Source organism: Haemorhous mexicanus, chromosome Z, assembly GCF_027477595.1.
Source record: "Haemorhous mexicanus isolate bHaeMex1 chromosome Z, bHaeMex1.pri, whole genome shotgun sequence".
In the NCBI taxonomy this organism is placed as follows: domain Eukaryota; kingdom Metazoa; phylum Chordata; class Aves; order Passeriformes; family Fringillidae; genus Haemorhous; species Haemorhous mexicanus.
Genome location: NC_082381.1, coordinates 18,687,232 through 18,713,787, shown reverse-complemented (window position 1 = coordinate 18,713,787; position 26,556 = coordinate 18,687,232). Strand labels below are relative to the sequence as shown.

The 26,556-nt window shown below is 37.5% G+C and overlaps 1 protein-coding gene across 2 annotated transcripts in view; it reads left to right on the top strand.

The window, feature by feature from the left end:
* FBXL17 (F-box and leucine rich repeat protein 17) overlaps positions 1-13,260 on the top strand; it is a 269,579-nt gene extending 256,319 nt beyond the window's left edge. The window contains exon 9 of one of the 2 annotated variants that reach the window (XM_059873473.1): positions 11,385-13,260. In XM_059873473.1, the coding sequence (XP_059729456.1) occupies positions 11,385-11,522 (138 nt within the window). In that variant the 3' untranslated portion in view covers positions 11,523-13,260. Of the gene's footprint in view, positions 1-9,462; positions 11,362-11,384 lie in introns of those variants that run through there. The other variant, XM_059873474.1, reaches the window with a different exon arrangement.
* The last annotated feature ends 13,296 nt before the right edge of the window (positions 13,261-26,556 follow it).

The window sequence follows — 26,556 nt, the reverse complement described above, 5'->3', positions numbered from 1 at the left end:
TCTTGTTTGCAAAGCCTTGATGGGAAGAATAGCTTCACAGACAGAATGAAGTAAGTATCCTTGACTTAAGGGATTTTTGGCAGCTAGAAGATGCCAACTCCCTTTTTCCACTGCAAATGAACAGAGAAATTACTGAACAAAATTGCGTTCTCAACTGTCTCTCCCCAATATCATGCAGAACTAATTTTTTCCAGTGGCTGCTCTATTAAATTAAAAATGTCAGTGTCCAGCACATCATTAAAGAGAATGGGGGGGTGGGGCAGAAGGGTTTATTTACACTCCCGGTTGACCAAAATTCTTGTCTTTGTACTGTTGTCAGCTTGCAGTGAAGAGAAGGTTTGAAGATTTGTCCCATCTAACCAGGCTTCCTTCTCTGAGGTACTGAGTGTTATGCTCATACCAGGTAGCTTTTATGCGTTTCTAAGAATTCCCAGGCATTTGGAAGGGAAGTACTTAAACACAGTTACATAAGGAACATATGTAAGTAGACTTCAAATGGGTACCACTAAAACACTCTTTATGAGCCAGGCTTTTTGGAATTTCTTTGATATGCACTTGACATAAATTAGAGGCGTCAAGGGTCCTCCCCAGAAAGATCAAGAGAGGCTGTGAGCCTGGGTGAAGGCAGTCTCTGTTTTATGCCATTGATTATCCAAGTGCCTCCAGGCAATGTGTTTCAGTAGAGGCAAAGCATTATTGATCCACACAATGAAAATAACCAAATTATTCATTTTTCATCAAACTGCTATTGCCGTGACCTTTCTTTTTATCATTTTTCCTACCATCTTATATGCACACCACAGGAGTAATATGGTCTTTGCCTTAAAATATATTACATTGTGTTGAGAAATATCATTAAAATTTGCTGACTTTACTATGAGGTCATCATAATGAGAGCATATATTTCAGCTGGAACTTTTCTGTATCAGATGGGATACATCTGAGAGACTATCATCCAGACCTCCTGAAGTGTGAAAGTGATCTAGAGTAGACTCTAAATGTTTTTAAACACCCACATTCTTCACAACAGAATTCCCCACTTGTCTGCATACCAACATGAGCGGGTACTTGAAGCAGCTAGGCCCCTTCTCCCTTCTGATCTCTCTCACAGGACAGGACTGTGCAAATAAATTTTTGTGTACTTGGGAATATGTGCATCTGTGCAGGCACCAGGCAGCCCTCAGGACTGCACAAGTCATGTGTTCCATAGGAAGAAGATGTTGCTATTCTGAGTCTCCGTTTTTTTTGAAAGCAGTAACAGATAAAATCAGTAGTTATGTAAGGCCCAAGCAGGACATTTTGGAGGTTTGTAATTGGAAAAGGCATGAAAGAGAAGGCAGTTCTGTTTTGCATTACGGTGTTCTGCCTGTGTTTGTGCTGTGCCGCGCTTCCAGGGGCAGCAAGCCAGGCTTTGTTCCTTCTTGTCAGCTCTTCACAGTGCTCTGAGAGGAGGGTGCAACCACAAACACCCCATTCCTCTGCCCAGAGGAGTGCTGTGCTGCTGGGGGCTGCAGCCCAAGGTTATGTTTAGGACTTGATGTGGCTGTGTGGGAACACATGGCTGCTTGGTGCTGCTCGGGAGCCCAGCAACTCTTGGTTTGTCACCCTGGAAAACACCAAGAAAAGCATAACAAGGGGTTATATTGAATTCACTTCAGGTAAGTTCCCCACAGCAGAATGAAAACATAACTGTTCGTTCTTCCAACCAAATTTTAACTGTAGCTCTGTATTTTTTATCACAGCTTAGGAAAGGGGATATTTTAGAGATAATTGAACCTTTCCTTTAGTTACTTTAAGTATCTGAGAAAGGTGTGGGCAGTTACAGGATGCTTTCTTTCCTCCCACAAACACTGACATCAGAATTCCTAAGAGCTTTTCTTGCATCCTAAGGGCATCAAATGATGCCTGCATCAAAATAACAGATTTAAAAGCATATTTCAAGTTTTTCTTTCTGAACACAGTGTACTGAACATTCCTATCATTAAACTGACCTAGATCCTATTTACTTATTCTAGTTAACTAATTATTTAATTAATTAATTTGGCATATTTTGTATTTCATATTTTAAAAAATGGAGGAAAAGGGTGATGTTCTCCATACTATTTATTTCTAGAAATCATTTTAAAGATGTCTTTATAGCACTTCTTTCTTGTTCTCTCACAAGTGAAATAGCTTTAAGTAGTGGCAGCTTGAAATCTTTACCCTTGGGGAAAATGGCTAGGTATCAACTAGGAGATAGGGACTAAAAATTTGTTTGGTTTTGTTTTTTTTTTTTTTTATGGGTGATAGCTTGAGTAGTTGAACAATGTGTCACAATAATCTTCCTGCAACTTTTCTCACAAACAATTTTCATATTTCAAGATCCTTTTCTTACAACTGTGGTGCAATTTGTAGTGGTTATCAACAGTGCTCCCATGTAAATGCAGGAGACATTTCTTGGGAAAATAGGCAGAAAAATGACACTGAAAAACAGAGGCCACAAAATTCAATATTCACCACTATGTGTGAATGAAATGAAATGAAATGAAATGAAATGAAATGAAATGAAATGAAATGAAATGAAATGAAGAGAGTCCAACAAAGTTGGCTGTGAAAGGATACACAACTTAGTTAATAAATCATGTTGGCCCTTATTCCTTGCTTTTTTTTCCTTTCTTTTTTTTCTTTCCATTTTTTGAGATTAATTTCTCAGAAAAGACATGGTGGCTTTTCATGAAAATACTTCTGAAAGCCTGTAGCTTATTCCAGATGACTTTCTCAGATAAATTGTAGCATATATTTCCTATTCTAGTTTTGCTGAGATATTAGAGCACAGAAGTTGGTGGCCAATACAACTGACAAAATGACAAACTATTTTATGTTCCCAGAGGAAGAAAGATAGATGATCCCTAAAAATAAAAAATGGTCAGTTAAGAAATCATTTGCATCTTAAGTAAGAATAAGATTTTTAGACTATATGTGGATTTTTAATATAATTTATCACTTTGTCCTTCTACAAAACTTGTTTTACAAATATTTGTAAATACATATTCAGTGAAGACCACAAATCATTAGCAGAGTTAGGAATGCAGCTCCTGTTGTTTAAGAAACATTTTTACCCATCACTCACAAGCTTTTAATTTACACAGCTAGTCTGCACCTGAAGGTAAGTGAAGAAGAGCATTAGCTCTTTTATATATCCTAGGTTCTAGAGCTACATCTTTCAATTTCCAATATATTTTTGTGCTTAACTGTTCTTAATCAATGGCAGAATAGTGAGAATACAGAGCCATGGCTTGTTTTAATGTAATTATCACAGCAATTTGCCTTCCACTTTCAGAAAATGCTATCATTAGCCTGATCAGAAAACCTTCCAAATTGCTACCATTTCTTCTTTTATATTACAAGGGGTTCATTTTGAGATTTGAAATTATGGTTTTGTGATTTGAAGAGGAATGAAAATATCCCATCCTTCTCTTTAAGAAAAATTCTGTAGCCCTTTTTTTCTCTTAAATTACTATAATTTGTTCAAGTACGTTGCCGCATATTAAAAAGGAACTGCTGTATTTTTTAAAGTTTCATATGTATAATGTAGGAGCAGCAATTGATACATCTCTCTATGAATAATGAAGATTTTAGATTCATGAGATCTGTGAATCTCATTAGAAGGAAACCACAGCTATCCCACAACAAAAGGATAGCATTTATTTCACTTTGGTTTTCAATATAACAATTTTAAACGTCTGAACAATACTACTTTTGGCTTTTTCCCTCTAGCTAACTAGGATAACAGATCCATTATGTGTGTAAACGAAAGCATCTGCTAAAACACACACAAAAAGAAGAGGTTTTTATACAAGCTAAAGATCTTGCTCTTCTAGTTTAACTGTTTCTTTGCTAAAAGATTTTTATTCTCCAAGCTGATACCTCTGCAGCAGTTCCATGGCACTAGGCTGAAGATGGAATTTTCCAGAGTAAATGAAATTGTCCTTGTTTCTAAAAAGCACCCACCTGAACCATGTCATTCTCTAAGAGAAAGATGGACCCTCAGGTGATGATCAACAGTTCAAAATCATGATAAGGCCAGCTATTAAGGAATAATGCAATGTGAACTGGTCAGCATTTTTATGAATAAAAAAATTTAAAAGGGAGATATTTATTTAGAAGCATTGCTCCCTCGAACTTCCAGTTATTTTTGCTGGCTGGCAACTTTTGAGGAAGACTTCTCTGTTAGTTTTACATGCCATCATTTTGACAGGTATTACAGTAATGTGCTCAAATTATTGTTAATGTAGTCAAATAGGAAGGAAAATATTCAGTGTTATTAATTCAAAAGGCAGAAAGTAATCTGAAAGAATATTTATCTCTATATAAATTACTGCTGTCATTTCACTGCATCTGAGTCTTTATTAACTGCAATTTTTAGAAGAAAAAAGCTTTTGAAATATGTGTAATACTGGTAATATTTTTACCTGGAAATATTCTATAGGTGGAGTCTAGAAGTTCATCTGATTAAATGGGCAGAATTAGCAAACCAAATAACCTGCCAACCTGAAGGGCTCCTTTAAAATGGTTTCTCAGCTTTAATAGAAAAATAAACCCTCACAATAAGCAGAGAGAATTGAGAGTGAAACCTTTGTTACGTACGCAACTTCAATAAAAAATAGTGTGTTGCAGAAAACTCTACATCCTCACAGAGATCTGAAAATGGTGTTGCTAGTTTGCAGTAGACTGGGAGTTTGAGGTAATAGCATTCACATGAGAAAACAACCAAAACAATGAATTTCATTCCTTACAGGTGAGATTTAAACACAGACTGTAAAGTAGACACACTCCACAAGCAACCTTGCCACACTTTCTGAAATCCTTCCAGAAGTGCTACTGAGGAATATTGAAAGACTTGTGCATTCCATTTATTTCAATTCATACAGCAGAAAAGATTGCAGATATTTCTGTTTACCTACTCCTTTACCTTTACAAATATAAATGGGTAATTAATTGCTAGGATTTAACACAATTTAGTTGTCAAATGTCATGATAATAGCAGCACTATACAGACTGTACTTGCTGATTTCATTATTTATAAGTCTACAAATACAGTGTTTGTGTGTGTGTGCATATGTGATTGTTTTTCTTCCTTTTTTTTCCATAACAGCATCCTCAAAGTTAAAATGCCTTCTAAAGATGTAAGGGACTTTATATGGACTATAGGATATTGTGCTAATATTGGTAGTGCTGTTTTTTTGTTAAAGTCCTAAACAAGGGTTCTGCCCCTGGGCATAAGGGCAACTGAAACTCTGTGGAATATGTCTGCCTTAGCTGATCAGCTGCACTTCACACAAAACGTTTCCAGAAATCTTTAATATTGTTATGGCTACAGGCAACAGTTATAATTGGGCCACCTGAGAATATAATTCATTCAACTATTAGCAGAAAAAAAAAATCAAAGTACACTTTTTGTAAGACACTCACTTGAGGAAGCAGAATACAACTTAGAGAAGGGAAAGACTGTGTGAAAATGTTTTGCTTATAACTCTGAGTGTGTATATATTGGATTTTTTGTAAAACATTAGAGAAATAGGAACATAAAGAGTTTTCCATATCCATCATTATGGATACACACAATTACTATAAAGTGATTTCTTTAAGCATTGCATACAGATTTGGCTTTCATGCAATACTTCCCTATGTGTATTGAGACAGAAGTGCACACAAATTCCAGTAGCTGAAGTACCACTCCACAAGTAAAATGCCAACAATATTGTAAGAAAGCCCTTTGGAGACAAATCCATTTGCATTTCTTCTGTGTGAAGTTGATTTTGTGAATGTTTGTATGTAGAAATGCTATGATAATCGTTGTGCCATTTTTCTAACCTAACTATATGTATGGCAGCCCTCAAAATCTTTTGGTCTGAATGCTACCTCTCTCCTGCTAATATTTCCCTAAAATTCTTAGCAAGTACCAGATTTCTAAGATTAGGCTAGCAGTTTTATGTATTATTAATACCTTTCTGTGCAGATATTGCTGACTCAGGGTATTATAAATCAATCTGTTATTTATTAATGACTGATCTATAAAGTTGTGTAACTGTAGATACCAACCTGTGCTGTCCTCAGAAATTAGCCAGCCAATGCCCCTTCCATGGGCTAGGTTAGATGCTATGCAGTAATTATTTTAGCTGTCATCCCTGTATGGTGGTCTGAGGGACACAAGCAGGTTTTTGTATGAAGTTCTAGTAATGCACATTTGCACTAATCTAGTTTTGCAAGCTTTAGCTTTTTTACTTATATAACTGCTTATTGGTTTCAGTTATTAACTTAGAATGGAGATAACTTTTTCTTTTCAATTATCAAGTGAGTTGGTCATTAAACTGAAGTCATTAAGATGTGAAGATTTTTAGGTTTTGTTGTTGAAAAAGACTGATCAGACTCTTTAGATTAATTCTGAATATTCATATACTGTGCAGAGCTGCATAAAACTTGCTGTTTAAGTGATGGCTCTACTCTTGCTTTTCAGTATTGCTCTAGATAACACAGACATTCTTTGCACATTTTAATAAATTTAGAGTCTGATCCTGAAGCACTTGTAGAAGGAGTTTTGGAGATCAGTACGAAATCTTACAATTCTTGGCAATTTAGTGAAAGAGTATCCTATCCCAGAGAAGATTTCCAGGACATTATATCATCTAAAGACAAGCTAAGGAAAAGTAACTAGGAAAACCCAGTTTAGGAAAAGCCCCTATACTCTGTTTCTGTTCCTGAGCAGTGAATGAAGGTGTCAGTCTCATTAAAAAGAAATGCCTGGTTTGGCTGATGGTTTCAAATGTAATCTCTCATTTGCCTTAACAGGATTAGGACAATTTGAATTCATCCTTTGAATTTAATAAGAACCATTGTAGGAAAATAATGAAAACACTAGGTTAAAAAAAAAAAATCTAGCCCTTAGGAATCATTTTCTATCTTCAGAAATTCCTAATTTCAGAATCTAGAAATTAAAGAAAACAATGCTGAAATCATCACTAAACCAAACGACACAGCAAGTTTAAAAGAAAAAAAATACCTAACAACTATTCTTGATGGTATTTTGGATTTTTCTTGAAAACTTGTGGAAGTTGGCATAACATAAATTTCTGAAGATGTTCTGTGTCAGACAAGTGGTGTTCCAAATCAGTAAATACTGACAATAGGACTAGATGAGTAAATATAGCATGCTAGATGAAAATATGAATTAATATTTTATTGTGAGTAGCTTTCAGTTTACTCCGAGCCTGAAAAAATCAGCTCATAATTGTTGATTACTTTATTCCAGGAAAAATATTTACACAATGGCGGCAGTTTTCAGGCTTCCTGTTATGGGCAGACCATTTTACCTAAAGGAGAATAACAATGTTGAGCACTGATTTCCCATTTTTCTCAGGATTTCAGCCACATTTTGTGAATATGTATCAGAGTGATGGTGAAAGTTCTCCAAAGAAGCACTCACAAAACCCTTTTGCCAGTGTACCATTTCACAAGGACTCGAAGGGTGTTCTTGTTCTTCTTTCCAAGATGAACTCCTAATTATCGCATGAGAAATATTCTCTAGCGTGGATAATATTTAAATACTGTCTGCACAACCACACTGTCATTAGAGAAAGAAGAAGTTAAGGAGGTCCTACCCAGATAACATTTGTCACAAAGTCAAGTGCATTCTTCTGGGAAATAGACAACATGTGTTCAAGTGTCTTTAAGAAAAAGTATTCAAAATTATGACTTCTAGGTCATAATCTAGGCTCTAATTGAGTTAAAGGGAGATGATACCACTGCCATTTTCTGTAACCCATCTTCTCCTTTTTTTTGTTTTTCAATCTATTCCTCGGCCTGGGATAAATAGTTATTTCAGGAAGAAAGAATAATTTTCAAACCAGTCTTTGTTTTTATTTTGGTTTTTTGTTTGATGACCAGGATTTGCAAAACCTATTACTTTCATTCTTAATGATACGGGCTGCATTCTCTCATTATGTGTTAAAATATAATTGAAGAGCTATTCAAATTCAGATGAATGATTATGTATTAGATAATCTAAGTAGTTTATCTGCAGACAGTAGTCTTTCTTTTTGACAACTCAAAAAAAGAAGATTAATGAAAGTTCTGTGAAAGAAAAATATAGCATTTTACAGCATATTAAGATGTGGAGATTTTTAGTTTTCATTCACTGAACAAGAATGTTTAAGCTCAGAAGGGAAAATTATTCTGTTTGTGTAATGAATTTATTTTGGGAATGACATTCTGTACTTTTGTTTTATCACCAGCCAGGCTGATCTTAACAGAAAGACAGAAGCTTGTGTTCTAATGGCTGGGCATAAGACTTCTTTTCATCTTAATCCTACCATTAGGGAAATGATGACAAGGATACTAACAAAGTTGACTTAGATATTACTTTTCACATTCATTAACAAAGAATAAAATTTTACTTCCTTTTTTCCTGTTTTTCAGAGAGTGCATTTCTAGTCCGATAGTATGGAGAGTTTTAAATACTAAAAGTTTTTCATTGTTTTAGTGTCAGACCTGACTTTTCTCATGACAAAGGAAAGGTATCAACATCTTTAGATAGGGAATACTTTTTTTCTCATCTCTGGATCTAGGTTGGTTGTCGCACTGCCAATTTTTTTTTTTGCTCCTTCTTTTGTTGTGTAATCTAACATTGAATTTAGTTTGGGATAATTTTTAACTCCTTGCTTTTTAGTCTCAGGATTAAAAATATTTATATTTAACTTAAAGTTACATATATTTGATAATTTATCATGAAGCTTGGCAAGATATTTTTTTCCTTTATCATAAGAGTAAACTCAGTTTTTCAGACTCAAAGTAATTTCTTTCTGTAAATGTTATGGTTCCAAATACATCCATAGGATTTGTTATTACTTAACTGTTTACCAACAAGTTATAATACAAGTTGTTGCCTAGGATCAAACTAATAATTTAAAATATTTGCTTAATGCTCCTGTAAAAAATGGAGAAAAGCTTCTACTCTTCAGGCTTTGGTCATAAAACAGCTTTTTTTGTCAGTGGCACTTATGCAATGGTTTTATCTGCCTTCTTGACACTCATGTTTATCTTGTAACTGTATTTGGCACTTGATGCCAAAATCTTCCTTCTTCTGTTTAGTAAAGTATTAATAGCAAATAGCAAAAATTTTTATCTATAATAATTGTATCAGAAAAAAAAAAAAACTAGGACAAACAGTTAGAGGTGTTTTACCATAGATTTCTTCATAGGTTTTTAAGACTAAAAGCTACCATTGTAGCAGCCTCTGTATTCCTAAGTGTCATGGGCCATGCCTAAGTTAGCCTGGTAGTAAATATATCAGCTTAACCCTAGCTAGGCTGTACCTTGTGTACATGTCCTGAGTCCAATGCACCAGGGCATGGAGAGGGTTTACTACCTTCCTGTGGGTGAGCATCATCTTTGTAATGAATTCGCCTTATTTGTTTCTTATAACAGAGAATATGCAAATAACACTGGCTCTAAAGCCATGATAGCCATGCTGTTCTAACAAATAATGCCCAACAGGTAAGTGCTAAACTACCATAATAACTTCTATGTATTAGCAAAATTTGCAGCTATCTAGTAGATAAATAATGCATCTTCTTCAAGCTTCCCATTAAAAAAGAGCAAAATAAGCCACTGTCAGTTGTGAGCCTCTCTGTTGTGGCTGAGTTAACCATTAAGAGGAGTTTCTGGTAGCGTGATAGATTCTGCTGTGGGTCTCTGCAGCATAACTCTAATGAAAAGAGACTTTTGACTATTTTTTGGATAGGCATAAAGTAGCAAATTACTGCTACTTTGGGGATTCTTCCCTTCCAAGCAATATTTCTGTGAATTGTAGCTTACAGTTTGCAAGTATGTATTCAGCTGTAAATATCAAATATTATGGGGGACTTTTGCTATCTCTGATTTCATTTTGCTGTTTCAAAGTCACTTCTTATTTTTCAGCACTGAAAGATGTTACTGTAACATAGCAATTTGCCAGAGAAGTACAGTTTGTGCTGTGAAGTTAAACCAGTTTTCTATCCAAGTCAGTCTCAGCTAGATGAAACTTCCAATGAAGATTGAGTATTTCTATTATCAAAGTAGAAGAACTGGATATTAAACCTTTCATTTATCCTTGTCATTGGGTGCAATCACTGTTCAGAAGGAAGCTCTCCTTGTTATCTTTTAAGGACAAAAATATTACTTGATACTGTGGTTACTGTGCTTCAAAAATATTTTTCGCAAGACAGATCTTTGTAATGGTAGTAAACGTTTCAGTCTGGCTTTTTACTTTTGGCCTTGAAAGTAGAGCACTGAGGGAGGAAAAGCAAACAATGCCATCAGTTGTACATGCTACTGAGGTAAGTGATTCAGTAACTGTAGTATCAATGCATTTTAAAATGCCCAGTTGTTCAGCAAAGATTTCAAAGGGAGCCAACTAGAAGTCATGGTTATTAGGTTAATCTTTTATTTGTCTAAAGGCTAAAAAAAGCTGTTTACCTGTGTGCTATGAACTGCAGTCGTCTTTAAAATAATTGAAAAATTAATCCCCTCACAGCACTGGAGCTGTAAGGGTGTTAGGTTTAACTGGGTTTGTCTGATTACCATGTCTTATGAAGAATAAAGGTGCTAACTTTGATGTCTCAAATTTAAGAGGCACATCACAGACCCAACCATCTTGTATGTTTTAATTATTGATATCAATTCTGCAGTGTTATCCTCACAAAAGAAGGCTGAAATAAAATCTTCTGCCAGTGATGGATGTGAAGACGTGCAGGACTTTTACCTTTTGGAAAAGGGGACATAAAGGAGTAATTGATCTACCTGCAACATAGAATAATTCATATTTTTTCCCCATCTTTAGTCATGTTATCTATAACTTTTCATTGCAGACCTGTTGATAGCAACCATACAGTACAAGTTTATTTCAGTAAAGTTAATTGTGGAGTTACTAAGCATTTTTAATTGTCTCCCAAACTGTACCATAAATTAATTAATAGATGTAATCTATTTTCATTTTCCAAAGCAAAAAAAAAAAAATCTCACATTTTTAAATGTATGTCTGCTTGAGCAACTTTGAGTAAATAGCTTCTATTTCCAGTTAGAAATCTGTTACTCTGGACAGCATATTGTTTAACCAGGATGATAAAACTTCTTCCTTTACAATGAAATTATAACGTGGGGTTTGATTTTGGTTTTTTTCATTCTCTAACCAGCCATTACATTCTGTATATTTATTTTGTGATAAATGCATCCAAGCCTATAGTAACAATGAGGAGCCCCATCCTGGAAGTCTGCCTAGGAGTCCAAAACTTTTCCATTCTTCTAGCTTGCCTATTGTTACCCTTTTCATTCACTTTCTGCACATCATAGGTTCTGTTCTTCTGTTGCAGGTGAACGAGTCCACAGTGGAGCAGCTGGTTCAGCAATATCCACATATAACCTTCAGTACTGTGCTGCAGGATTGCAAGAGAACACTGGAGCGGGCTTATCAAATGGGCTGGACACCGAATATGTCTTCTGGCTCCTAACTTTCTGTACCAACATGTTCCACTCTGCTGCATTTGCTAGATCTAATGGGGATTGCAGAAGGGTTTATAACCTTTCATATGATGCAATATAGTTGTGAGTTTACAGAGGTTACAGTAAAATGGCAAAAGCTGTACACTGACTTTAATGTACTGTGCAACTAAATACAAATATTGAAGCAAAACTTTGGAAATGCATTGTGGTTTTGTTTGCATAAAAGTGATAAAAGCCTTTGGCAAATTTCTTGAAGTGGATTCCTACTAGTTCTCTGGATAGTTTGAGTTATAGATGTTAAGCTTGCTTTCCTCTGTTTACTTTGCCTTGGTCATGTGTGTTTCCTTTGATCTGTAAATGGTAACTCAGTGCTAGCACCAGTGCAGTTGATCAACAGAGGCATGTGTTGAAACTGGGAACTAAACTTGATGCTTCTTATTTACTAAAGCTTTGCCAGAGGTTTTAAGATACAGAGTAATAATAAAATCTACAGTGAATTACCATTTTCTTACCAACATGTTCCTTTTTATTTCTTTACATATAAGAAGCTGTAGTGATATTAAAATCTTCCCAACTTGATGTTTTAATAATGAGTAACACTGCTTACCCTAACAATAATCATGATCTACACTTCATGAAGACAAAGAGTAGCTGAATACACCAACTATCGCCAGAAATAAGTAGGTGGTGCTTATTATATTTGGCTGAAAAAAATTTATGTCTATTTTAAATGAACTTGTCTCCTCTGATGATGCTGTCCTGTTGCTGAATTGGAAAATTCAGATGAATGGCTATAAATCAATAAAAGGATCCTTCTCATTTCCTGTGTGGTTTTATTTTAGAATGGATGTTCCAATGCAAATAGTGAGAAGACCTTGAGACAGCCAACTAAACATGAGTCCCATCGTGGGTATCTTGTAGGATCAGATGCTTCTTAAAACTGTATGTGCAAGGAGATATCCAAATTAAACACATAAAATTATTCATTTTCTTTGTGGGACTGTTATGGTTTAACCCCAAACAGCAACCAAATACCACACAGCCTCTCTCACACTCTCACACGTTGCATTCTAAGGAGTTAAATTTTAGCAGGGAAATCTCAAAAATACAGACATTGCAACTTCAATTTGGAGTTGCCTTAACCTTTAGAGTATTACCATTTAGTTAAGAATGTTGTCAGGTATGTAACACTGGATATTTGTTTTTAAAAGGTTACAGCATTTAAATCCAAACTATGAAATGCTTAAGCTTCAGCTGAAAAGATGCCATTATTGTCAAAATGTTTTGCTAATCCAGAAGGCCTAATGCAGCATAACACAGAAGCTTGTTTAGTATGGCTGTATAACCCTGTAAACCTATTTGTTGATTTCCATAGCATAATTTTTTACAACAGAAACATCAGCTCACGCTACTTCCAGTGAGGATGTTGAATGTTTTCTTATTAGACTTTTCAAAATGGGGATGAACTAATTTCTCTGGAAAAAAAATATATCGTAAAGATTTTGTTTAAAATAAGTGGTAAATACTTGTGAACGTGTGTAATGCTATGCTGTTTATTTACTCCTAAATGGCAACAGTATTTTAAGAATAAAGCCAGTGAATTGTATTGCAGATATAGTACAGAATCTTGGTCAATTTTCTTTTAATTTCTCTTTATGAGTGCATTAAAACTATTCACACAATTTGTAAGTTTCTATTTTTTTGTGAGACCTTTGATCTTACAATAAATTTCTATAAAATAAGAAAGATGTGATGTTTTCTGTTTATCTGTGCTGCTAACTGTACTTAGACTGTACTGAGAGTCTGAAATCTTCATTGTTGAATAGATAGAATTCACCTGGACATGATCCTTAGTAAACTGGCCCTGCTGTGATTGACAGAGTTTAATTAGATGATATCCATAGATCTTTTTCCATCTAAAATATATTGTAACTCTACAGATTTTTAAAATATTATGGGTCTGGTTGGTTCTCTATTCACTTCAGTCATATAAGTCTCTTCCAATAGTTTTGCCTTTTAATGACTACTCATCTCTCAGTTTTATGAACATACTATAGATCTCACCATGACTAGTTAATTTTACTTTTATATGGTATGAGAACTCTAGATGGAAATATGTTTTTCTAATTGCAGTGTTGACACAGATAGTTCCTTGATATCCTTATATTAACAGTTTCCAAAGTAGTTTTAGAGGAATAAATAATACCACACACTCATCTTTGACATGTCATGCAGGGAAAATGTCATTATGGGGTAAGAAAAGCTACTGCCTCTTGCAAAAATAAAAATTATCCCTGTTTTCTCATATGCAAAACTTAGAGTTAGCTAAAAAACTCATAGATGGCTTCTGGATTCCCTAGTTCCAAAAGGCCTACTTTACTAGGAAAAAAAATGTTCTTTTTTCCTTCAAATTCTTTGTGGGAACCTGTTGTTAAGATAGGGTAACCTGTGGCTCAGCACTTTCTTATCAGAAACATTTCTAAGATGGGCTTGTTCAGCCTGCAGGAAGGGCTGAGACAAAGTCTCAAATGTTTTCTGAATTAAGGGGTAGGTAGTTGTAGGAGAAAGACAGATAATGGTTATTTTCAGTCATTCACTCTTTAAATCCAGGTGTAATTAGATAAAAACTCAGATAGTTCACCTGGTGGTCATTCCACCCATCTCACCACCTAAAGGCTATGTGGAGGGGAGTGTTCGTGTGCAATTTGTCTCTCCAGAGGGAATGGCTACAGTGATGTTCAAAGTCACTTTGTCCAGGCTCCCAGATTAGTGGGAAATTTAGTGAAATGCCAAATCCAAGATGGCATACATCCCTTGTTATCAGGTGCTCTGTGCAGTACTAGGCATATTCAACTAGTCTTTGAAAAGGGACAAAGTGTATTTCTCTCAAAAATACCGAAACTGTGTAGTTGAGCTAGTTATCAGATGGGATGAGTATCTTCAGGCTTACATGTGAATGTCCTGATACCCCAGGTGGGAGTTTTACACTTGAGCCAGTTGTGCAAGGGAGGAGATGGGCATGGTAAAAAGTTTATCCCACCTCTCATGATCTGCTTCTTATCAGCCTTCTCTGTTACCTGGCTCAAAACCCAGCTTGCTGCCAAACAAAGGTTGGTTTGTTGTGGCCATCCTCCACTCGCTCACCCCTCTGCACCTTGGCACATCAGAGATTTTGCCACCACGCATCCGAGAGCTCACCTCCCCACTTTGGTTGGGCGTGCAAATCTACCCCCAGCAAATCACATGCTGCGTTTGCCAGTGGCTGATTGAGTCATTAACCTTTAACATTTTGGTCTCTCACACTCCCCAGCAAAGGATGCACATGGACCTGTTGGAGCAAGTCCAGAGGAGGCCACCGGGATGATGAGAGGGATGAAGCCACCTCTGCTTTGAGGAAAGGCTGAGAGAATTGGGATGGCTCAACCGGAAGAATAGAAAGCTTCAGGATGAGGTAGCTCTGGCCTCCTGGTACCTGAAGGGAGCCCACAAAAAAGATGGAGAAGAATTTCTACAAGATCATGCAGTGACAGGTCAAGGGGAAGAGTTTCCAACTGAAGGACAGTAGGTTTAGATTAGATACAAGAAAGAAATTATTTACTATGAGGGTGATGAAGCACTAGAAGAGGTTGGCCAGAGCAGATGTGGATGCCACATCAAGGGGGTATCAAGGTCAAGATGGAGTTCTAAGCAACTTGGTCTCTGCCAGTGTCAGAGGGATTGGAACCAAGTGATCCTTAAGGCCTGGTCTAATCCAAGATATTGTTTGATTCTATGACAACAAGCTTTAATCCCTTTTAAATGAGGAAATAGCCCTACTAAGAATAATTAGCAGTTAATTTTTTCAGGCTCTCAGCTGGGCTCCTCATGAGCTCAATGATGTCCACCCAGATTATCAAGATAAATATGGTCTTGGTGATTCTTCATAAACTGTAATGTTGACAGGAGCAAAATCAAGAGAAGCAGCAGGTCACATACACTTTGGTTTTATGAAACAGAAGCCCAAAGCAAGCTTTCTTCAGGTCATGGGATCTTGAACAAGGAAAGGAAAAGGACTGTTACATCTAATAAATAATTAGGATAGGGCAGGGCAGGGCAGGACAGGACAGGACAGGACAGGACAGGACAGGACAGGACAGGATACACTGTTTCTGTTGGAAGGCACCTGAAGTGACCAACTAGTCCAACTATCTGAGAGTGCTGAGCACAAAGGGCATCATCCAAAGGCCTCTTGAACACTGACAGGCTTGGGGCATTGATCATCTGCCCAGGAAGCCTGTTCCTGTGCTTGAGTACCTTCTTGGTGAAGAAATGGTTATTAACAAAATAATGCTTTGCAAGACAACAATGGTAAGAGCATGCATTAAAAGAATATGAGGATACCTGACCTTGTAAATATTCAGATTTGTGTTTTAAAGCAGGTGAGGGTTTATGTTGCTTATTTATGAAACCCCATATTAACAAAGAATCACTTAAAAGCAGATCCATTTAAAGAGTCCATTACAATAAAATATTTAAAACAATGTCAACTTGCCTCCTGTAATTTTTTTCTTACAGCTTTCCCCTGAGTGAACTGTGATATTGGCAATATATAGGTGACAGAGATTTTTTTGAAGTTCTGGTATACTTAGAAGCAGAGATGTGAAGCTCTTTTTTCAAACCACAGACACCCCGGGAGATGCTCCAAGCTTGAGCATGTGGAATCTACCATAGATTGGCAGTTCTGAGAAACCAAATAATTCTTTGTGATAATAGCTGGGCTCTGCCAATCTAAACAGGGTAGGTACATGGTCACATTTTGTGACTCATATTTTATGGGGTCTTATATTTCCAAGTCCTGCTTTAATAAAAGCCTCCCTGTAGTCGGCTCTTTGGATGTATTTTCAACACATGCAATCATTGTAGATTACATAGTTGCTGAAAAACTGGGGAAAAGTTCAGATGTTCCTCTGGCTCTTTGTCTGCATTAGGCTCAGATTAACAAATAAATTGGCTGAATCACACACAGCATTGTGGCTATGGTTGCTTAAGTGGAGATACTTTCACAAGCTGGAGTAAGGAAGCATGGAATAAGGGTCTGTATAACAGCTGCATCTTCACATCTGTTAAAAAGAAACTGAGGCAAAAATTCTTTATGTTTAGGGTTGGGTTTTTTGTAAAGGCTGTCAGGATTCTATAAGGTAAATCCAAATGTTTCAGATTTTTAAAGTTTTGCTAATGTATTTCAGGTTTATCTGGGGGCAAAAGACACCAAAAACAGCGAGCTGAACTGTTTCCTCTTCAATATTTAGGCAGGTCTTTCTATATATAGCTGATGGAAAGTGTTTGTGTTTAAATGAATGTTAGAAGTCTTAAAATGAAAAATTTTACAATGAGTATTATTGGGCATTTCCAGCTGCTGCGAAGTTATAAAGACTCCTGGACTGAAAATTTCATAATCTCATGCTTTCATCATGTCCCCTATTGGAAAATGCTACGGCCTTTGGTGTTTTCAAAATACCAGCTATTAGAGAAAGCTGCAAGAATATTCTCAGCAGCACTAACTCCCAGTGCACACAGTTAATTTGTCCCAGGTGCCTTGCTTTGGCTTCTCCTTGAACCAAGATCAACATCTCAGCTCTTACTTTTGAAGGACTAAAAGGTTCCCTTTGTGCTGTTGTTTTAATCTCTGGTCACCTCTCCCGACCACATTATGTGAGTCATGGTCTCTGAAGCAATATAAACTAAACTCTGCTGTAAGGGATGGGTATTTTTTTCTCTAAAAAATATTTAGGCAGTAATATTTATACACAAAGAAAAATGCTTCATATCCTTCTTTCCTTGGAGAAAAATGAGAAACAAATTTAGTGAATGTTAATCATCTTGCCTGAGTCTTTCACGGGTGTTCAAATATCGAGGTTAATGAGAAAGCTAGAAGATAGAAAAAAATAATTTTCCTGAAGAGAAACAAAGCAAGGATTTGCTTCCTGGTTAGGGAGCAAATAAACCTGGAAATCTTTAATAGTAACCAAAAAGGTTGTAGCTAAAGCAAAATTACTTTTTAATAACCCTGTAGAATTTGAAATGAAGTCCAAAATCCAAAGTCCTTCATGATCTTCTCAAGAGTAACAATGGAAGGGTTTGTTCATTAGATGTTGCTTTCACTAGGCACTGCATTTTCCAGGACATGGCATTCGTTTCTGTGGCTGCACTTCTGTTGGCAAGAGCTGTGCCAGGAGCACTGCTGGACTCTCAGGTCACCCTGGCTGTCGCTGGGATGCTGTTGGCCTTGTGGCTCTAAAAACGTTCAGTGCTAATGATGCCTAATATCCATCTCCTTAGGTTCCCTGAATACAGCCGTGGCTTCCTGAGGGCGGGAAAGTTGAATGGCACAGACATGAGGTGTCAGGTCTCTGTCAGCACTAGAGAGCTGTCCTGGGCAAGTTCAATCTGCTGACAAAGACTGTGAGCCCTGTGGCTCATCTGTTGTCTGCAGGGCGTGGTTATCAGACGCCGTTTCTCAGTGTCATGGTCCCAGCTCACAGCCCTGCTCCTGCCCAGCACTGTGCCCCAGAGCCCCTTGCTGCTGCAGTGGATCTCACTCACTCTGTGCAGGGCAGCAGTCCTTTCCAGCCCTCCAGTGGAGCAGAGGCCAGGGAAAGCCCCTGACCCAGCCAGGAGCCATGGGCCAACTGCACCCTCGACACACAGGTCCCTCCTGCCTCTCTCCCTCCCTGCCAGGCAGTCAAGGGGGCCTGTGGGATGGGACAAGGCAGCAAAGGTTCTGAGCCAGGCTCACAGGGATACAGTGGGTACCGTGTTGCGGAGGCGATGTCACCATGAGGGGTCCTGGATTCTTACAGAGCAGGAAATGCTGACAAACAAACCTACAGCTCTTTATCCCCACAGCTTGTTCACGAGTTGAGCTTTCCTGCTGTAGACCAGACTTTGTCACCAATCTCCTTTTGGGTCTGAATGAATCACTACTTTTTAGCAAAATTTTCTGAACACAGAACTTAAAGAATATTTCTGCATTTAGTTCTTTCTGCAACACTACAGATATTGAAGTTCTTTTGCTAGCATAAAGAGCAAATGACCTGCTGTTTGAATATATGCCATATCCTTTATATTCTCTTGTGTGTGGCTTCAGAAACAGTTAACAGCAGGAAGACTACTTGTATTGCATTAGCCAGAGATAGGAGAATAACACATTTATGGATCAGTGTAATCCAGTCATTGGTTTATGGATGCAAAGTTCTTCAGGGACTGTCACAAATTCCCAGCTGTCTGTTAGAGCTAGATTTTGCAATTGCATCTCTGAGCTATCTGCAAGGCATGTAAAATCATATATATCCAGGCAGCTCTGTGTGACTTTGCATCTGCAAAGGATTGAGAACTATTCCAGCAAGGATGTGCAGTAAATTAAGCTCAAGAAATTTGTCTGTGAAAAAATTCCCTATGAAAAATAAGTATTTTGGGTAAATCTTCCATGGGTGGAAATCTCCTTAGCAGAGGTAGGTTAGAGCAAATGCAGACAGCTGTTAAATACTGAAATTATTACCAGCCCTCAGAAACTTATTTTTCCCACTTTATATGTTTGTGCCTGTACTCATAAATTTTTCAATGAAGTTTTGTTGATATTCTGGAAAACTGGAGAGAAATATCACATCTGAATCCATTTTAAAAATAAACACACGCACAGACCAAAAAAGAAAAAGAAGCAGAATTAAGCAAAACCCACTAAAGCTGTCATTTAACTTTCTTAAATGTTCTACAGTCCAATGTATCATGGCATAAGGATAAGATCTGGTACTTGGCAGAAACAAAGATGCCTTGGATAGGATCTATGTAGGGTCTTTGCCAACATGACAGAATATGTTTGGGAAGCGGCAATGGCAACAATAAAGGAAGAGAATTTTTCTGTAAGATCAGCACATTTCTTCATTTCTAGTCTTGGAAATTGCCCTTTATGCCTAGGACAGGATAAAATTGTGTTGCCATAGTGTGAACATGTGAGAATAAGAGAAATAGATGAATGGGAAACAAACAAACAAAGCCCACCATTGATACAGATAGTGACTAAAGGGTAATTCTCTGCATCATCACAATGTAATAGACAAGAACCACAAGTTTAAGAGAAAGGAGAACTTTTAAAACCTTTGCTTTTAGATGAGTAACTCCTTGGGGCATACTGGAAATTTAATAGGAGGTGACCATATACTGTTATGATAAATGCCACAGAAACTTCTGTCTTGTAAGTCAAGCTTGCATCAATAAAAGCAAAAAGAAGGACTTCCTTCCTTCATGTACATCTGTCCTTCCCTCCCCTTGTCTGTTGTCTAATAAAGGGAAAATTCTTTTCTCCTGACAGAAAGCACAAGTGAAATAAATGAGAAACTAGTAATTTGTAGAGTGTGCTTCCTTTTAGGATGTCTGCAAAACCACCAGCCTAACTTGCTGGCAGCTGCATTTCAATGACTTTTTTAATGTCTTGACTTTCCTAGACTGACTCCTAAAGTATTTTTTTTTTTAACCACAGTCTTCAAGGCTCTGTTAAACTTTCTCCTAAAATCATTGATACTGCACTAGCATTTTTATATCAGTTAGCTAAAACATACTATGGAGGCCACTTCCCTGCCTTTATAGTGATCTATGTTCTTATATATGTGTTAGTGAGATTTATCATGTTAGTTACACCTTGTTCTTGACCCTTTGCTTAGAAGATATTAGTGTTTAATACTAAGTACTCAGTATTAATATCTGTACTAGCATCAGTAGTAGGCCTAATACTCAGTAACACTGAATCTCCTTTGTAGCTGAAGTCACAAAACATTAAGATCTACCAGAAGTTTCCATAAAAGAGTAGAACTGCTACCCTTCTAATTTTGAGCGAACTTTGTCTTTATTCTCTTAAGAGTGCCCATAAATGCATAGGGCATCTCTGGAAATTGTATTATTGTGGTCTCCAAGTAAGCAACATACAGGAGCTGGCAGCTGAATCTCTAGCCATAATGTGCCACCTCTGCTCTTGGATCAAGGGATCGGGCTTGAGGGGGCTGCTGAGGGCTAACCATTCAGCAACCCTTCAAAACTGAGATGTGGATTTGGGCCCCGTTGGCCTCACAGTCTTAAAACTGACCTCCATGCTCCCTAGGTCAGAATTTGCCCTTTTAAGTTTAATAGTCTGAGCTGAAGACATACCTAAAAATCCACAAACATAGCTTGTCTACTATTGAGTCTAACCTGAGTTACATCAATTTCTGCAGATTCTGAGGAGGCTGAAGTTTTTAAAGCCTGTGAAAATCATAGCTTGTATAAAGTTCTTGTTGGTGAAAAGAGCAACAAGGTCTTTCTCAGGTCAGTCAGAAAGTGAGAAAAGAGTTAATAGTACTTTTTAAAAAGTTTCCAATGAGACTTAACAGTGGCTTATACAAAAAAACAAAAAACCACTTTTACAAATTACTGCACTGCTAAAACAGAGCTATCTCTGATAGTAGTGCAGACATGGTTATAAAGTAGGTATTTAATGTAAATTACAGTTAACCTTTACCTTAAATCTTCAAACTGAGAACACAGTGTTAATCAAGACAGAACTTTTGCAGTTGGTTGTATTTTGTTTTATCAAGGACTGTCAACACTGCAACAAAAGTAATACTTCCAACAAAACTGACAAGAGACCTTCAGAAATTGATGCCTTTTGTATTTTAAGTGGTTACAGAAGTAAACCTTCTTTCCCCAGTATGTTCTAACAAGAATGGTAGAATATCACTTAGTCCCTTCTGATCGAAAAAATAAGCTGTTTTCTTCTGCTCTCTTCCTAGATGCAATTTCTTCTCCATGTGCACTTTTCTCCCCCACCTCCAAAAAATTCACTATCATTCATCTTGGTATTTCATTCTTCATCCCTTACTACACAAAATGAATGTTGGTCTCTCACCTTCAATCTGTTTAATAGAAAAATCAAACTAAAAAATGGAAAACCATCAAAGAACCTGCTAAAGATCCTCATTCCACTGAAATCAACAAGAACAAGACACGTCAGCAGCAGGATACATCACATAATCCACACCTACTCCAAATCAATAGCAGACAGACTACTGTGGCTGCTGTGACATTCTCTATGAGCTTGCTAGTTAACAGAATGCATTTAGGGAAAATGAACCTATCAGATAATATTTCTGGGCATTTGCACTGTAACACCCATCAATCTCAATAAGTCTTGGCACTTGAATTTAGTTGATAGACCACATTTCTGCTGCTCTCTCTTCTCAGTTTCAGACTCCTTCACTTCAGACTTCAAATATAACAGATCTGGGGGGAAATTAGTCTTTTATTTCAATGGTGCATTTAATAAAATAATGAAGACAGAAAATCCAAAATTCTCTTCTTTGGCCATCTGCAGTCCCATCTCTCCCTCTTAAATTTTGCTCTACCTATCTTCAAAGTTAAACTTCTTTCATCCCTTGCTTAGCATCTTCCCTTCCTATTCTATTCCCACTCCACTTCCCCAAGGAGAAAAAACTTACATTTAGGGTCAGTTCAGTACAGTTGTATGTCTTCCATTTTGAATACTTCTCTGTTTAACTTTGTGGCCCATGGCTGTGAAAAGTGGCACAGTTTCATGTTCCTAATAAAATAAAAATTATGGTGTGATGCTTTTTGCTACCATTTCTTCATTCCTCTAAACCAGAAAAACAATAGAACTTTACCTCAGAGAAATTATCATGGAGATTAATTTGGTGACATGTAACAAGATGAGCATTTTTCTTTTTTAACCTCACAAACCTTCTCTACTTCCAATCAAAATTTTAAACTGATCTTTCTGTAGCATTTACACTGACAAGCAAGCGGGCTTTTAATAATTTACCCATGTTGCTGCAAAGAGGCGGGGAAGGACTGCAAGTTTAAAACACGAAGGAGAAAAGTTAATTTAAAGTGATGTTTGGTAAAAAGTCCCCTTTGAGATCCTGTTGTGTAATTGAACAGATTAAGAGAACTGACAGTAACTTCACGGTATGCCTAAGTGGAGGTCTCTACGGGTCAGCTCTCGGATCTTGTGCCGACACGTTAAACAAGTTTGTCAATTTTCCATCAGATTGATTTTTCTCACAGGTCTGGAAGCCTCGTCTCATTTCATCTTATTTCCACAGGGGTCCTTAACATTGCAAACTGCCATTTACTTTTGTCTCAAAGTGTGAGGAATGATTTTTATCTCTGAGTGGCAATCTCGGCAGGCAGCTCCAGCACTGCTTATAATGTTGCACATTGTCCTCCCTCACCAACTGGGGTTTCTTTTGTGTTTTTCCCCTCTTTGGGAATGATGTGGATTTTTAGAATACATTCAAAATAATTATTAACAGAATGTACTTAGGCCAGATGTCTGTAGTCTCTGAAGTGAACAAAAAAAGCAACAGAAACCGTGGGTTTTTTTCTTTGCAGTTTTCAGCATAATGAGAGGTCAGCTTGAGAAAATATGATGTCTCTGGGAAGGTCACAGGGAAGAGTATTAACCTCTCTTTACATTTCCATGTCTATTATCCCCTCCTGTTAATGTCAAGGGAAGTTATGTGCACAAAATAGAGAGCATGCTTCTGAATAGGTGAATGCTGCTGAAGATTATAATGGTATATATTTGAATTAATTGCACTAATGACAAGAATCTACTCTTTCTCCACACCAAGTTAAATAAGTGCAAAATTTGTCTGAAAGCTTGTGGGACCTGATGGTATTCTCAGATGGGTTGTACAAACATGCAGTCCCCTTGACACAAATTAAGCTACTAGGAACTTAACCACTTGGTTGACCTAATGACCTCTTGATGAAAGAAGACTGCCATTTAGATCAGTGCTATGAGAATGAAATCATAGGACACTCCAAGCCCCATGTTTTCTATTGCATCTACCTCTGGTAGTCCTTTCCACTTAGGAAAACTGGCTGTAGTCAATCATTAAAATCCTAATTACTCTCATACTCTTTGTAAGAATTTCTCACAAACATCAGCATCTAAGACAGATACAAAGTAATGAACCGAGTTCTGAATTTCCCTGGTGCTAGCTGCATCATCTTGCCAAAAACATGGAAAGATTCATCATCCCTTCTTTCGGAGTCTTGTATGATGTCCAATTTTTAATACAAATGCAAATAAGTTTCATTAATTTTTCTCCAAAATGTGATATACTCAACCTAATTAAGTGATCAAAGACAATGTGGAAGTTACCAAATCATTTGGTAATAAGCAATTCATCACTGCTGTAAAATATTTGCCACAATTTTGAAATCTCTGTAAAAAAATATGAAGGGAAAAAAAAAAAAAAAAAAAAAAAACCAGCAAAACAGACCTTGTAGTGACAATTTTTGTACTAGTATAACTGGACAGGAAAGGAATTGGAGCTGCTGAGCTGGTCATCCATGGGGCACTTCCAAGCCAGGAGGAAGCGCTGGATGCCAGCCCAGCCCTACACAGATGGCACAGGAGAGAACAGTCCCTGATGGGCCAGGTGTGCATGCAGCTGTGCTGGCTGCTCACAGATGGATGGGCGGTGAGGGGAGTGGGCAGGCAGGGAAAGGGATGGATAACCCAGGAAAGCCCCTGGGAGCCTCACAGCTGGAGTCATATCAGGCTGATTCTTTACAGCAGACTGTGGAAGGGGTGGTGCAGACCTGACCACCACCTGTGAAGAGCATGGCGGGGAGGATGGGGAGATGCCCTCGGGGTCAGTCCATGGGAGGTGGAGGTAGGGAGGCCAGGCCAGAGGCCCAGGATCCAGGGTCACAATGAGGAAGAGAGGGGCTGGGAAAGAGCAGGGTACTGAGTGTTTCTGCCCTGCCTTCTGCCTTCTCTCCTTGTTGAACTTTTTGTGGATAGTAGTGATCCAAGGGTGCTTTTACAGGGAGAGACAACAACGTGCACAGCCCCAGATGTCCTTAAGGCATTGACTTGCCAGAGAGAAGTGTGTTCAATGAGTTAAGCTTATCACACATTACAAAAGGAAAGGGATATCTAATACAGATTTTTATTAATTGTTATATCTGTGCTTCCATTTTGTATTCCTCATTACTGCTGATAGGTAATCCCCCAAACAGGAGCTGAGCAAAATTCCTTCTTTTCCATACTGTATCTGAGTATCACTCAACGATAGTAAATAAAGGATGGCTATGTTGTACCAATAGTTGTGTTCATGACAGTTCAGTTTGGTTTGCACAGGTTGGCTCAGCCTATCTAATTTTTTGGCAAACTCTCTGGAGAGTCTCCTGGGTGAGCATTTCCTTATTGCCTTGCTGCAGCTTAATATGAAAACACACAGCAGCAGATTGTGTTAGTGGAAGGGCATGTAAACGAGTATTTACAGGCTTTTGATCATGGTGTAGGTGACCAAACAACACTGCCAGAAATGGTCATCTGTCAAAGCAGTGGTTTAGTGAGATGGTGTGAGATAGTTAAATGAGATTTAAAATAAAAAGGCAGGTTCTTTTCAGCTGTTACCAGTTTCTATGCAAACACTTCCCGAAGGCGGAGACTTCGCCATGTGAATGAGGCACCACTTCCTCTGCACCCAGGCTGGCAGAAGGACATGGCTCAGCACAGCAGCCCCAGCTCTGCCAGCCCTCATGGGAGTTTGGGTTCCCTAACTCGCCTTCCCTCTCCAGCCTACCTGGTAAAAAGCCCCTTTCCCTGTGACCATGCAATGGCAGTAAGAAGATTCTCTGACCAGGCCCTGGTCTGGATTGTAAGAGGTAGACATTTTTTTTTGTGTACTCCATGTAGATCCCTGAAAGAGAAAATCACAGTCTTCTGGCTATTTAGGCACCTCAAACCTGGCACAAGTGTTTAAAAATAAGTTCACTGCAAAGTTAGCTTAATAGACACTTCTCACAATTAAATATTTTAGACATCTAACATTTTTCCCATAATTCCAACAATAATTAGATCACAATATGGATTAATTTCTTGTCACATCCAATTTTTTTCAGTGCAAGATATTTTGAAGGAGTGAAACACAAATATGAGTTGCTGACATTTATAAACTCTCCCTTTTGTTGTACACACAAACATAAAATAGTTGACATTTGGCTCTTTCATCCTTTCTTCCCTGCTTGTTCAGCGCAAATATTATCCAGACAGGCGTGTTAAACAAATATCATAGTATCTACAAACAAGGATATATAAATCTCATTGTCCTGGTCAACAGCTCAGGACTAAAGTATCCTCCTAAGCCATTCTGATCTGCAAGTGACCTTGAGCTAATTGCTCTCCTACCGTGTTACGTGAAGGTCACTGTACTTCCTAATCTCACACAATTTATTTTTTTATATGTAGCAACACTTTATCAATAATATAAAAGTAACCTTTGAATTGTATTTGTATCATTTTATGGGGTGGAATTACAGTAGTTTATAAGCTACTTTGTGATTATTGTTTTCTGGTTACTGTACTTGCATGAATGTAAACAAGATATAATGAGTTTTTTCATCTGGCTTTTTGGGATGGAATGGCTGCTGAAACTGACAATTTTCTGATCAATGAGAACTACAACCTCTTTGAAAATTATCACAAGCTATTCCTGCTACAACTCCTTACTTCCTAATACAAATATACTCAACCATGTATTTCTTCTGAGTTTTTGTTTTAGTGCTGCCATCTTTTAAATAATATTGCAAGAGGGTTGGCTAGTACTTTGAGTGTGTCTGTCCTCTGCATTCATTGCTGAATGCTAAATGTTCCAGTCTCTTAAGACCCCTTTAAATGACGGTACTGCTATATTTTTTGCTTTAAGATTTCTGTTGGCATGTGGAAATGTGGATAACCAGAGAAGCTTATGGTTTGCTTTGATGACAAGTTACTTGAAGTTGCACAGTGGCCTCTGTGTTGACTTCTCAAAGCATTGTCAATGCTCAGCATATCCCAGGATCGAACCTCTGATGAGAATGGAGTGAATTGATTTGCTGTTTCCTGCTTTGTTATTGAATGCTTTTATATTCTTTCATAAACTAGTAAAACTCCAATCATACAAAATTAAGAGGTGATGGTGAAATGACCGAAGTAGCTAATTAGAAGAGCCACTGCAT